Below are 11354 nucleotides of genomic sequence, written 5' to 3'. Positions count from 1 at the left end.
AGAAATGACTTCAGTAAATTTCAATTCTGTACACAGCTTTTATTCAAGTCTTTTGATTTTAATCAACCAAAGTCTGTCCATTTGAACTTAAAATGAAACAATACTAGTTTGAGATTGTGTAAATCGTTAACTTCTAGAACGTACAGATAAAGATAAGAAAAAGCATGAATACAAAGTAAACCTTAGTATGTAGGAAGGATACGTAACCTCACTTTGAAACCTTACAAGGATAAAATATTTCACTTCTTAAACATCTAAAAAAAAATGGTTACAAGTTCATAACTATATAATCTATTCTACATACTACACACACTGTGCAACATTTTTACTAAAATTATTTATGGTGTATTTTGGCTCATATCATAATAAATATATGTTATATAAATATATGATATACAACCAATAAATATCAACCTAAAGCTAATACACATGTGAATGTGATGGTGTCTCTTTCAGACAGGTCTGAAGCAGCCCGCATGTTGTGCGGATGCTGTCTGCATTAGATAGTCCTCCACTCTCTCCTCCACTGCAGAGTAAAAGTCACGGAGCTGCTCCCTGACTGATGGACGGTAGATCCAGACAGCGAACATTACTGCAGTTAGTATCAGGATGAAGAACAGAGCAAAGCACAGAGTGCTACAGAAACGTCTCTGTGAGGAGAGAGAGGGTTAAGGGGAAAAAAAACACTTCATTATTATGAGTCAAGGAATTATTGTGAGGTAAATTATTATAAAACATGCATTTATGGAAAAGGGTATACTCTGTAATTCAAAAAATATTTAATATACAGTTTGAATAATTCTCTAAACTGCATTTATGTAATAATCAACTGTAAGACAATCAGCTGGTGGTACATACTGTATATTTCTTCTGTTGGTTTGTATTGACAAAAGGACTGTACTTTTATGGCCATCACCTCTGGCTCTTTTGTTAAACTTATAGCTTTCCCAAATTGTCACTCTTCTCTCCTCTGAGAAATTATCTATGATTTTCAGCAAAACGCTGATACAATTTAGAAAATATGGACTCATCTTTTATATAATCCACCCATTCATCTTCCATAATGCCTATCCTACATAGAATTGCAGGGAAGCCTGGAGCCTATCCCTAGGAACTCAGGGCACAAGGCAGGGGACACCCTGGAGGAGCTGCCAACCCATCACAGGGCACAATCGCACACACATTCATAATGAGCCTTTATTGGTCACATACACATGACAGTGAAGAAATTCTTGTGTAAATCGTTAGTTAACTTCTAGTACATACATATAAAGATTAGAAAAAGCATACCCCAGCATGTCAGGAAGCTGGGGTCAGAACACAGGGTCAGCCATGGTACAGCGCCCCTGGAGCAGAGAGGGTTAAGGGCCTTGCTCAAGGGCCCAACAATGGCAGCTTGGCTTGAACCCCTGACCTTCCGATCAGTAACCCAGAGCCTTAACCGCCAAGCCACCACTGCCCCCATTCACACACTACAGGCAATTCTGAAATGCCAATCGGCCTACAATGTATGTCTTTGGACTGGGGCAGGAAACCAGAGTACCCGGAGGAAAGCGACAAAACACTGTATGCATTACTTAAATGTTAAGCCATTCGTTTTTGAATACATCTTTTTTAGTTATATATCTGGGTCTCTAATCTGTTATGCTCCGTCTTCTAGTCTATCTTTGTTTTGTATGACCCTATTCATTAAAACCTGTAATAATAACCAAATAATACGGCGGCCATTTAAGCTATTATTCCTAAATTCAAACTGGTCTTCCAACAAAATACAAGCACCAAGAAATGCTAAGAAAACTGTTTAGGCATTTTTTTAAGCACATATACAGTTTTGCATGAGAGCATATATTTGTGTCAGTTATAAGATTCCTACCCTTGGAGTTCTTCTGCTATTGCGAGCACTTAGTGTGTTCAGCTCGTCCCGACACTGAGCCAAACGAGTCTGATAACTGTAGCACTCCTGCTCCAGGGCCTCCAGTTCAGCCTTCAGCTCCACACACTGCCATGATTAATAAGACAACACACCCATCAATCACATAAGAAGCATTTAAGGTTATAATATGAACATATTTAATGCAATGCCATATATTTCACTATTAATATCTTAACATACATCCTCAGGGTATGGAGACTAGATACAATTTAAATTTGAATAAGAAAAATGATTTATATTACTATGGTTATGCTTGGGTTATTCTGACCTATTAATAATAGTGAAATAAAATGATTTATGCATATATACATATCATTTAATCACTTATTAAATATATAGATGATGTTATTTCACTCACACCTTTTGTTAGGAGAAGCAAACAAGCATGTGAAGGACTTTTGTGTATCTATTTACATAAATATTGTTTATATTGCTAAGATTAAGAGAAGCAGCAAATACAGCGGATATTATAATAGTGAAGCAGGCTTGAGGATTAAGCAACACTTCAGAGAGTATTCATACCTCCTTGTCCTTTAGGCTGAGTCTCTGCTTGGCCTGGTGGAGCTGCTCAGCGAGGCTGTTATCCATCCCATCAAACTGGTATGACTTGTGTTCCTGCTTGTGCAAGTCCGTGATATTATTCCAGGATCGGTGACTGTTTTCTGAAAGGGTTAACCCGAATAATAAACCTGCTTATGACATGACTATATTTCATGACATTAAATTAAGCATTGGTCTTTACAATTTCAAACAAAAGACAGTCAGAATTAAAGCTTATGTAAAGTGATATGATTTAAGCAAGTTCTAGGCCAGTAGGTTAAAATGCTATGCTTGATATGCAGTTGTGGAATGTACCTGTGAATTTTTCTAGTTGTTCTCTCAGGGTATGGTTGTCCTGCTCCAGCAGAAGGACAGCGGTGCGAAGTTCTGCCTCGTCCTGCTGCAGAATATCACACTGCTCCCTCAGTGACTGCTCGTTCACCCTGGATCTCTGCACAACACACACGTACAAACATTTACTGTAAGTCTTCGGATTGTATGATGTACATTCTTAAACAGCAGTTTTCTAGAGTTCTTGAAACGTAACTCTCAAGGTTTGGAGACTTAAGTATAATGAAAAGTAAGAAAACGTGGCTGAATGACAGGTCTGTTAAACTATGTACCTGTACTGTGAAATCAGCTTGACCAACTGTCAAAAAATGACACATTTAACAACTATTCCATCCACATATTGCCACCAGTGGACAAAATTGCAAGCACAAACAATTTCTGGCCAAAAAAGTGGTTCATCTTCAGTAAGTTATTTATTCTGAGCAGGTGGTGGATCCTGAAAACATGTGCTTACACCCTGGTGGAAAGTGGAAACAGTGTACCCTGGCCCATACACATTCACACACATGGGCAATTTAGCGTAGTCAATCCACCTACTAATATGCTATTATTGGAACCTGGAGGAAACCCACATGGACATGTGAAACTCCAGCTCAGGATCAAACTGGCAAGCCTGGAGAAGTGAGGAAACAATGATATGGATTGCACAACCATGCCACTCTTATAAAAATATCCATAAATGAAAATCTGCATAGGTTGATTTATACTCAACATACTAAAGGCTTAGGTATGTATTGACTAGGTGAACAATGTGCACAATTATTTATCAGCAAGTGGCTGAAAATGCTCCATCATTAATATATTTAGAGGACTTTCACACTGGCAGTTTAGTCCGAAACAGATGATGGTTTCCATGAAAAATTGGTAGTGTGAAAGCTGTCACGCGGACCGGGAAGCACACAGTGTTACCAAACCCGAGACTACCTGTAGGAGGTGGTCTGAGTTCAGTTAAACTGGAACTGTGCCATGATTCCCAGGAATGAGAACGCAACTAGTACTCGGGTCCACACTTGTTCGGGAAGTAAAGTAACCTGCGTGTGTGTTTTAGCCGATGACGTCATTAGTTTCCACAACACACGTGTACCATGAGAGGCAGGGGAGGTGCACTGCTGTGCATAAAATCATTTAGCACCAAAATCATTTTTTTTTTTAAATATGGCGAGTCGCATTGGGTTCAGCATGTGTGTTTGTGATGACGTAAAATGAAAGCAAATGCACTGGGGTTCAGTAGAATCGAGTGAGTCTGAAACCAGACCAATGGTGCGGGGGGAAAACTCGCCGTCAAATTCAGACCACAGCAAACGTGCCCAATGTGAAAACCACCTTAACCATTTACAACTCCTTGTAAAGTTTTGCTAAATTTCCTCTCAAGTGCGATACCATAAATTTGTCACGGTAGCATTTTCATTTATATTCACTGAAAAAAGCTAGAAGTAGTGCAGTTGTCCAAATTCATAATCTGCAATAATCTGAAAATCCCACAGCAACATAATGTGATCAAATGGTGCTTGGCCCCCTGTAATTGCTAATAGCAGCTTTTTTTTTTTATTGCCTCTTATCTCTGCTTGTGGTCTGACCTGAAACTGATTCTGTAGCTGTTGGAGCTGATCTGTGCACTGCTCCTGACTCTTCCTCAGCATGTTGGAGCTCTCTCTCAGCTCCTCATACAGCTTCTGCCACCGCACTGACTCTGCACGGGCCACCTGTAGTGCCTCCTAGTGGAAAGATGATGTTGGGATCATAAGTTGACAATTAGAGTTTAGATGATCTTGTCTATGAATGAGAATGAAACCCGACTGCTTCTTCAACAGTTGCACTAACCTGCAAGTTCTGCAGCTTGCTCTGTGCTTCCGAATTCTCCTCTGTGGCCTTCTGAATGGCCTCCAAGGCCTTTTTTTCATACTCCTCCTTCTGGCTCTCCATCTTTAACACCACCTTCTTTAGTCCATCCTGAGGAACCCTCTAAGGAATAAGATGCAATCACAGGTTGTGAAGAAAAATAAAAGAAGGATTTTAGATGGACAAAGCACTGTGATATACACTCTTTTGGTATGTTCACACAAAACTGGTTGATAGCTTGATCTAGTTATGAATTTCTAAATTCAGTTTGTGAACACATAGTTTATTAAGATACAAATCAAAATTTCTAGGACTCAGACTTACCTTCATGCACAGCTGTAGCTGAGCCTCCAGTGTCTTGATCTTGTTCTTCAGCAGATCTTCATCACAGCGAGTCTGTGGGAGGAAAAGGAAATGCGGTGTGACACAGGCACAGCTACAACGGATGCAGTTTCACTGAAAGCCAAGGTGTATGCACTTGAGCATATATCTTAGATTTTATGACAGTGTAGTGCCATATATTGTGCCAGTATATCATTTTTTTTATCTAGCTTTATGAACAAGTAGATGTAGAAATCCTAAAAATAATATTTAAACAAATATTATGAGGCAAACCCCTGTCAGCTCTACCTGTTGCAGATGAAAGTATTATGCATTTTGTTAACTGTTTTGTTAACTGTTCTAGCACCACAAGTGCTATAGGAGAAGCTGTATATATACAGAGAACTGTGTATATATATATATATATACAGAAAAGGCCAAAACACAAAGCATGTAGGGTATTTGCTACCTAACACTTTTTTCCGGCGGTGAGTCAATGTCGTTCTCTTTTTTTTTTCTTCACACTGAAGCAAGCAAACAGCCGGATACGTCCAAACCACAGAACCCACTCGCACATTTATATTTCTGACACAAGTAGGAAAGACAGCAAAATTATGTACGTTTCTAGTGCATATTTTCATGAGCTGTCTGGAAAATGCGTTTAAAATCTACCGACATAGATTAAGTGACTATGTCAGGTGGTTTGAGTACAATTTATTTCTTTTGTATAACTGTGAAAAATTAATTTAGAACAACAACAACAAAAAAAAAAACAGTACAAATTACTGGAATGTTTGAGAGGTGTGAGAGGAAATAATAAACCAGTGTGATCTGCTACACATACCTTCCACAGCAGCTCAGTTGAGTGCAGCAGTGTTGACGTACTCCTCTGTAGGGCAGTCAGCTTCTTTTTCAGAACCTCCTCTCTATACAGCGCCTCCTGCACAAGCCACAAATCAGACCAGATGTGAACACGGTTAATTGTTACAGTATGTCTGATCATCATGAAGTGAGCTAACTGGTATATGTTTGATGAATTATTTGTCCAAAAGTTAGATATTTGATTTACTTATACATTATATGAATTTGTAGTTGCTTGCGGATGTGCATTATTACACTATTGCTGTTATCAGGAAAATTTTTTATTTATTTAATCCTCAGATATACTTTTTAATAATTGTAACAGGTTTAGATGGGAGCAGGGAACATTTGGATCCATGATCTAATTAACACTATAACACAGTAACTCGATATTCATGTTGCAAAGCTTTGAATGATCGACACATGCAGTCTATTCTATGCTACAACATTAATTATATAATATTAATTCAATAAAATATAGCGCATAAAATTACCTCTAAATAAGTCGCCAACTGCTGAACATCCTACAGTAGGCGAGATCAAGAGAAATTGACAAACTTAATAGAAATAAAATGTGCAGTTGTTACATTGAAACAGTTGCGAACAGTGACTTAATTAATCATCTCACCTCATCTTTGACAGTTGCAGTGCCTGACCTACGAGAGAAGAAAAAGCAAAGTCACAAAACTGTAAATGAAACCTACTGACAATACTACAGTAGTAACTGGATACCATGTACTGCATGAAGGAAGATCACTCACTCAGTCTGTACACTAGCAGTGTGTAGAGTCCTGTTGTTTGTGAGCTGAGTGATATCTCTAAGGAGAGCTAGGAGAATCAAAATATACTCAAATGAGCAATGCTTTTTGCTTATGAGCTAATCAACATGTATGCTGTATGTAAAGCAAAAAAAAAAAAAGTCTGCTTGCCTCGTTCTTGCCTAGCTTTTCCTCTCTGATGAAGCGAGTCCAGGACAGCTGCAACACGGTCATGCTTCAGTGTATTTTCATTATTCAGTGAAGCAGTGGACACTGACTGTAGGGTATTACATAGTAAATGGTAAATGGTCTGCACTTATATAGCACCTTTTTAACCTTAGTGGTTCTACAAAGAGCTTTACACTGTTTCTTATTCACCCATTCATTCATTCACACACACACACACACACACGCACGCACACGCGCACGCACACACACACACACACCATTCATGCAGGGTGGTAGCCTGCCATTGGGAGCAACTTGGGGTTCAGTGTCTTGCCCAAGGACACTTAGACGTGGGCCAGGGATTGAACCACAAACCCTGCAGATGGGACAACCCGATCTACCACCTGCGCCACAGCCGCCCCAATATAAACACAGTGCAATATTACTGCAAAGATATAAGGATAAAATGCTTGAAGTTATAGAGTCTTCAGGATAGAGAATTTAGCATTTTGTGGTTTGTGTGACAAGAATTCTTTGGATTATTACCATCAAGAGATGTTACCCCAATTCTGAAAAAGTTGGGACATTATGGAAAATGCTAATAAAAACAGTGATTTGTAAATGTTTTTAAACAAAAAACATATAAAGACAACGTGTTTGATGTTTGACCTAATCACCTCCATAGTTTTTCAAGATAAATGTTTATTTTGAAATTGATGCATGCAACACCTTCCGAAAAAGTTGGGACAGGGGCAATTTAGGACTAATAGCCATGTGACAAGTTGAAATAAGAAGGTGATGTGAAACAGGTAGGGCAAGTGTCTAATCATAGTATATAAGGAGCCTCCAAAAAAGGCCTAGTCCTTCAAGAGCAATGATGGGTCAAGGCTCGCCAATCTGCCAACAGATAATAATCCAACAGTTTGAGAACAACATTCCCCAAAGACAAATCGGTAGGATTTTGGGCATTTCACCTTCTACAGTGCACTATATAATTAAAAGTTTCAAGGAATCCGGTCAAATTTTGGTGCGTAAAGGGCAAGACCGAAAACCACTTCTGAATGCACATGATCTCAGATCCCTCAGACGTCACTGTCTTAAAAACCGTCATGAGTCTGTAATGGAGATCCTGACATGGGCTCAGGAATACTTTGGTAAACCTTTGTCAGTCAACATCATTCACCGCTGCATCCACAGATATAAGTTAAGGCTTTACTATGCAAAGCAGAAGCCACACATCAACACTGTCCAGAAGAGCTGCGGACTTCTCTGGTCTCGGTCTCATCTGAGATGGAAAGTAGCACAGTGGAATCATATCGTGTGGTCTGATGAGTCAACTTTTCAAATATTTTTTGGACAAAACAGCCGTCGTGTTCTCCGGGCCAAAGAGGAAAAGAACCATCCAAGCTGTTATTAGCGTCAGGTCCAAAAGCCAGCATCTGTCATGGTATGAGGGTTTGTCAGTGCCCATGGCATGGGTAACTTAAACATCTGTGAGGGTAGCATTAATGCAGAAAGATATGTACACATTTCGAGCAACATATGCTGCCATCCAGAGCAGGACAACGCCAAACCACATTCTGCCCAGGTTACAAGCGCATGGTTGGGTAAGCAGAGAGTGCAGGTGCTAGCATGGTCTGCCTGCAGTCCTGACCTGTCTCCGATTGAGAATGTGTGGCACATTATGAAGCGCAAAATAAGGCAACGAAGGCCATGTACAGTTGCACAGCTGAAGAAATGTATAATGGATGAATGGGGAAAAATTCCACTTGCTAAACTTAACCAACTGGTGTCTTCAGCACCCAAACGCTTAATAAGTGTTATTAAAAGAAAAGGTGATGTTACACAGTGGTAAACAGTTGAGTGTACCAACTTTTTTGGAGTGTGTTACAGTCATCAGATTTGAAGAGTGCATATTTTCAAAAATCAGTTAAATTCACCAAGTAAAACATCAAATAATGTGTTAATAATGTGTTTTCAATATAGTACCGGGTGAATTTAATCTTCACGTGACTCTTTTTGTTTGTTTTTTTGCATTTTCCATACTTTCAAACTTTTTCAGAATTTGGGTTGTAAAAAAGAAGAGGCTGGTAAGGACATGTTTGTAGCTGCTGTAACTTAAAAGATAACAGGTACTTATTTTGCAGATTTTCCATAACAATAAATGTTATGGGGAAAATGGTTGAAATGTATGATGTCATTTATTAATAACATTTTTAAATTGTAATCATTTGTAAATTGCTCTGGTATAAGAGGAATAAAAGACCTCGGGATGTGCTGTTATAGGAAAATAGTTCAAATCGGACCGCATCAAGCCACCCCAACGTTGATTACTTTCCTATAACAGCATGCCCCCTTGTATTTGAAAAATTTGTTATTTTTAAACAACAACAACAGTAACTTAAACTTGTAGACAGGCTATCAGAATATATGTGTGTTTACTCTTGTTCACCTGCTTAACTGGGCTGAGTTTTGGACGCCTGTATGATGTAGACATTTGCGTCACACGACCTTCCTCTTTTGCGTAATTACGTCTTGACCGTGGAGATAACAGAGCATTCACACTGCAGTCAGCTGGTCGCCTCTTTGAAAATTCATCCTGCCTTTTGCGGTGTAGTTCATTCTTAATCCATTTCGTATCCACATCTCTGGTTGGACTTCGGCATGTTGTTATATTGTTTCGTTCCGCAAGATTTCTGTGCTTTACAGCACGTCGTTCCACTTTTAAATCATAGTCACACTGTTGATTTGTGTTGCCATCAAGAGTGATCATCGTGCCCTAGTTGGATGGAGCCTTGTGCTTTGATGCTTTTCAAAAGTTGATGCTTTATGGCAGTTTTCTCAGTTTTACATGTATATCTCAGTAGAAAGGATGTCTGGTTATTCACCTCTGAGGTTTTTTCTGGCTTAAGAGCACACACTCGCTGATCTTCACACAGCTGCAAACACATAACAAACTATCAAGCTTCATTTAATTATCAGGTCCTTTTAATGATTAATATATCTATTAGTAGTTCTAGCTTTTGAAAACAGTTCTGTCTTACACTTCTTCTGAAAATGAAACCCTACATTGTAGGATACTAAATAGAACCTTAAAGAGAGCAAATCAAAGAACCCTTTGGAGTACTAGAATGAACCATTTTCCCTATTAATGTCAAACTGGCAAAAATAATGACAATAAATGATTAGATGAAAAGATGACCTTTTAGTAAACAAGTTAAAAAAATAACCCAAAAGATACAGCACCTCATCCACTGCTCACATTCATTCATTTACACAATGCTATAAATTTCACATGTACTCCTATGATGTGCTATGCAACATTTTCATTTCTAATTTCTCAGAATGTACTAATTACACAAACTACATAGGATGTTTAGCATTTACATACATTGAATATTCATGTTAGCTGAAAAACTGCACTGATACATAAACGAGAGCGTAGTAGGAAACAAACTGAAACAAATATTCGTAAGAATCCTTTAGTACTAGAAACTTTGAGAAAATACCTGTTTCATGTGAGTCCTGGAAAACAAAATAGTGCTGAAAATGGAGTCTGGGAAAACATTTCAGCTGAGAAAGTGAAAATGAATTCGAACAGTAAAAGCGGGTTACTTCTTCAGCCTTGCCAGTTTACAGGAAGTAAGAGGAAGCACACAGTCTTGCATGAGTTGCTCTATCTCTGCAGCCACCCATACTGAAAGTGCTGCTGCACAAGGATGGGCCTTTAGATTAGAAATGGTTGGTGTGTTCACATGGCACTACTCAGCTGAATTGCTGGTGCTTGAAAGAAGTGGCACATCAGTACAGATGTGATCATAACATCATGGCATAAATGTGTGTGATTGAAAAGTACAGTTTTAGTTCTAAAATAAACACACGTTTAATCATTTATAATAACATTTATAACAAAGTCTATTTTTTACAAGGTTTTTTCTTCTTCCCATGATCCTGAAATGCAGACGAAATCTCCTGTCGAACATGCATCTTGTAGAATTTTGCATATATTTAACAGGTGAATGTGCTCATATCAGGGTTGTATGAATGTGGTCAGACTAGAAGGTATATTTGTTCATAGCCTATAAAGGAAGCCTCATGGAAATGGGTGTCTTAAGCACGTGACTTTAAATGGATTCAAATACTAATGCAAAAATAAGAAAATTTTGTAAGTATTTTAATGATTATATTTCAAGGTAAAATGTAGCGTAGTGGGCTGGGAGAGCACACATGCTATTTGCAAAGTGCTGTAGACTATTGTTTGAAGATATCTACAACAGGCACATACTGAAGGTTGTTACGGAGGACACTTGGGTTGTGTTTAAAATACGTTACCTTTCCGTCACATACATATTTGCAAATGTAATGTCAGTGGGACACAAATGGCACTCCAATTGAGGATATAAATCAATGAAACAGCAGGGTTGGGTTCTGTCCTTGACCAAAATAGACAACATGCACAAAAAAAGTATTTCGTACCTTATTTGAAACTTTGCTAGGACAAAAAACCTAAGTAAAACAATGTAGGATTTTATATGGACACTGAATATTCTCAATCATTCTACCTATAAAATGACAAATCAACA

At 38.5% G+C, this 11354-nt stretch overlaps 1 protein-coding gene across 1 annotated transcript; it reads right to left on the bottom strand.

Annotated features, from left to right (window-relative positions):
• Positions 1–18: 18 nt before the first annotated feature.
• On the bottom strand, positions 19–10459 carry LOC128607924 (TRAF3-interacting JNK-activating modulator). The gene is made up of 14 exons (XM_053625204.1): positions 10281–10459; positions 9224–9710; positions 6775–6880; positions 6607–6673; positions 6474–6501; positions 6340–6369; positions 5829–5924; positions 4988–5059; positions 4646–4786; positions 4402–4539; positions 2789–2924; positions 2456–2595; positions 1874–1999; positions 19–650 (listed from the first exon to the last, which is right to left on the bottom strand). The coding sequence occupies exons 2-14, from the start codon at positions 9542–9544 to the stop codon at positions 453–455; spliced, it is 1599 nt and encodes a 532-aa protein (XP_053481179.1). The 5' UTR covers positions 9545–9710; positions 10281–10459; the 3' UTR covers positions 19–452.
• Between the last annotated feature and the right edge of the window lie 895 nt (positions 10460–11354).

Source organism: Ictalurus furcatus, chromosome 5, assembly GCF_023375685.1.
Source record: "Ictalurus furcatus strain D&B chromosome 5, Billie_1.0, whole genome shotgun sequence".
NCBI lineage: Eukaryota > Metazoa > Chordata > Actinopteri > Siluriformes > Ictaluridae > Ictalurus > Ictalurus furcatus.
This window is presented reverse-complemented; position numbering and strand designations above follow the sequence as displayed.

Bases quoted from the DNA above. Each gene is read 5' to 3' on its own strand.
- LOC128607924 (XM_053625204.1), bottom strand. From the start codon at position 9,544: ATGATCACTCTTGATGGCAACACAAATCAACAGTGTGACTATGATTTA. The intron at 6,674-6,774 runs GCAAGCAGACTT...TGATTCTCCTAG, and splicing joins AAAAGCTAGGCAAGAACGAG to CTCTCCTTAGAGATATCACT. The intron at 5,925-6,339 runs GTAATTTTATGC...TGGCTTGTGCAG, and splicing joins AGTTGGCGACTTATTTAGAG to GAGGCGCTGTATAGAGAGGA.